The sequence below is a fragment of the Triticum dicoccoides genome, chromosome 6B (assembly GCF_002162155.2).
Source record: "Triticum dicoccoides isolate Atlit2015 ecotype Zavitan chromosome 6B, WEW_v2.0, whole genome shotgun sequence".
Classification (NCBI taxonomy): domain Eukaryota; kingdom Viridiplantae; phylum Streptophyta; class Magnoliopsida; order Poales; family Poaceae; genus Triticum; species Triticum dicoccoides.
In genome coordinates this window covers 55,695,564-55,698,284 of record NC_041391.1, presented here as the reverse complement: position 1 = coordinate 55,698,284, position 2,721 = coordinate 55,695,564, and the positions used below count along the sequence as shown (strand labels likewise).

At 46.7% G+C, this 2,721-nt stretch overlaps 1 protein-coding gene across 1 annotated transcript; it reads right to left on the bottom strand.

Moving 5' to 3' along the window:
• Positions 1-1,260: 1,260 nt before the first annotated feature.
• LOC119320253 lies at positions 1,261-2,164 on the bottom strand. The gene is made up of 3 exons (XM_037594379.1): positions 2,062-2,164; positions 1,609-1,965; positions 1,261-1,477 (listed from the first exon to the last, which is right to left on the bottom strand). Exons 2-3 carry the CDS (start codon positions 1,868-1,870, stop codon positions 1,410-1,412), a joined length of 330 nt encoding a protein of 109 aa, XP_037450276.1. The 5' UTR covers positions 1,871-1,965; positions 2,062-2,164; the 3' UTR covers positions 1,261-1,409.
• Between the last annotated feature and the right edge of the window lie 557 nt (positions 2,165-2,721).

Here is a 2,721-nt window from a genome sequence, read left to right as displayed (position 1 = left end):
CATCCTCGGCTCTGCACTAGGCCGTATACCTAGTGCCTGTTGATCCCACATACCCCTGCACTGATTTCTGCCCAGACTGGCCCAACAACGAATTCAAACGCAGGCACCGAGCCTCCCCGATCGCCCCGATCTGGTCGGCCGCCGGCGCCGGCACCAGCGTTGCCATTGGCCGTTTTTTCTTCCGTCGTGATAATACAGTCCAAGAATGGGAATCAATGAAATACTGCAAAGTAAGCGCCGGCAAACGTACCGTGGGGATTGGTCCCTTCGATGGCCGAATGATCGTCGGAGCCGTTCGCCGGAGAACCTCGACCTTATCTTCCCCCTTCTATCCATCCCAAGGCTGATCGCTTGACAGAACAATCACGTTGATGTTCCGGCAACTTCTTCTTCCGAATAGCCCACCCAAAGAGACTCGCAAATGATATCCGACGGCATCGGCCATGGGACCTCCGCCACCAATCTGGTCACAGTGCGGTCCTCCTCGTCGAAGATCGTCCCGGAGAGAGCCCAAAAGCGATTGCCCCGCCGACATCCGGGGCGGCCCCGGGTGCCCTCGCGGTCACCAGTGTAGTCGCCTCCCTGTCTCTCGTGAGGTAGCTTGTGCTTCTTTAAAATGGAAGAGATTGTCACTTCCCAGCCTCTGCACCAACTAGTGATACATACGGCCATTTTAGTATGAGTATGAAGATAGGCAAGGTCCTCGGAATTTTCTAAATCAGTATCAAGATATTTCTTCATGAGTGGTTCTCCCTGTACATTATCAATTCTAGAAACTAAACTCGGGTCGTTAGGATAAACAACCGCAAGGCTAGTACAATTAATTAGTTGTTCCCTTTGTTTAGAAATATAAAAGCGTCGTTTAGATCACTAAAGTAGTGATCTAAATGCTCTTGTATTCTTTAGTGATATAAATGCTCTTATATTTCTTACGGAAGGAGTACCTTTTAGTTGGTATTGCATGTGTTCATGTTCACTGTTTTCTTTTGATTGTATAAGGACGGGCCAATCGCACGTCAAATTGCGGCTTATATATGTCCCATTTTGTGTGTGACCGATGAATTTGTTTCAAATTATTTTGCTTTTGTTCAGACTCATGCAAGGCTTCGGTTAGTTTGCTGATGTTTGAATTCTTTTACATGTTATATTAATCCTCTCCTACGTTACTTATTCCTCGCAAAAAGAAGATAGACAATTTTGCTCTTGCAATCTGGACAGAGAAAGGTAAAATCAAAGACACGTCAAAATTAGCAGGGATTTGCCAAATGCGCCATCGATAACTGGCTTTATTATAAGATTCACAAACTTCCTCACAATCACAAGTTGTACACCGAAGCCAAATACATTTTATTGCATTGGTGCAGCAGTTCGACATCATATGATCCCATGATCGGCCGGATCTTCAATCTTCAAGGAACCTTGGCCCGTCCATGGCGACCCCACGTATCGTTGCACGCATGGCTACAATATGCGGCGCCTGCATATGCAAAAATGGCAGTGCAAGCACAAGATCATCAGAACAAAATAACAGCATAAAGAGCAGACATATTCCATGAGTGTGCCTCTACGAACGCACCCATAAAGCAAGGTGGTAGGAGGTCCTCTTACCGGATGGCGCCGCCGGCACGCCGCATAGGGAGTCCTTGGTGCAGGCGACCATGCAGGCGGCTACAGGGTCATTCTTGTCATCACAGCTGCCGCCACACACGACCTTGCAGAGCATCGGGAAGGCGTGCTTGCACCCTAAGTAGCACTCTCGGTAGCAGTTGCAGGAGTAATTGGAGAACTGTTGATGGGATGGCCTGGACAGCATGAGAAGTAGGAGCATGGACAGGGCCGCAATCACTGCCGCTCTCTTCTTCACCACCATGTCCTTCCTCGTACTGTAACAAGAGAAGTGGGGAACTACGTTTCAGGCTCTTGTATGGAGGGCTCTGTACATGTTTCAGTCTGGAAGTGGATCTCCTGCGAAGGAAATCATTAACCCTGAGATCAAGAAGATCCGAGGAGCTAGGAATCATTTGCGTGGAAATCTGAGAGAGAGGTAAATCATGGTCGTACTTCCAAAACTGTAGATCCGCCCGATGGAAAGTTGAGCAACCTTTTCTGAAGAAAAATCAGCACCAAATCGGCAGAGTATCAATGGTGGCAAATTCAATCGGCAGAGTATTTGATGCTAAAAGAAAATGCAGAGCAATCTCTGTCTCTATCTCTAGTCTTTATCTTTATCTTTATCTCTATATCTATATCTCTATCTCTATCTTCTCTTCTCTTCTCTACATATACTTATATACTTATATATTATAGGGAGCGCTTGGAACTCATTCGACTGAGAAAAAAAATGGTCTCAATCGAATGACGTGGCGATGACGTCGTTGTTATTTGTCCCAGCCCGATCGTCAGGCTCCTTTCTCCCCCCGCACAAAACAAAAATAGAAAAGCCCAATTGGGTTGAAACTTCTCCCTTGTTAGTTGTGGGTTGTTGGCCTTTGTCTTGTGGGCCTTTTTGGGTTGTGGGCCTTTTTGGGTTGTCAAGAAAAAAACAAGAGAGCCCGACATTCAAACTTCTCCCGTGCTTGACCTTCTCTCGTCTCTCCCCTGTCTTCCCCTGCTTCTATCTCATTTGAAACAGTAACAACACCCACCAAAAAATGTTAACGGCTCTCTGGAAAAAGATACGTTAAAGGAGGGGCCACCTGCCATAGACTTGAGGATAAAGAA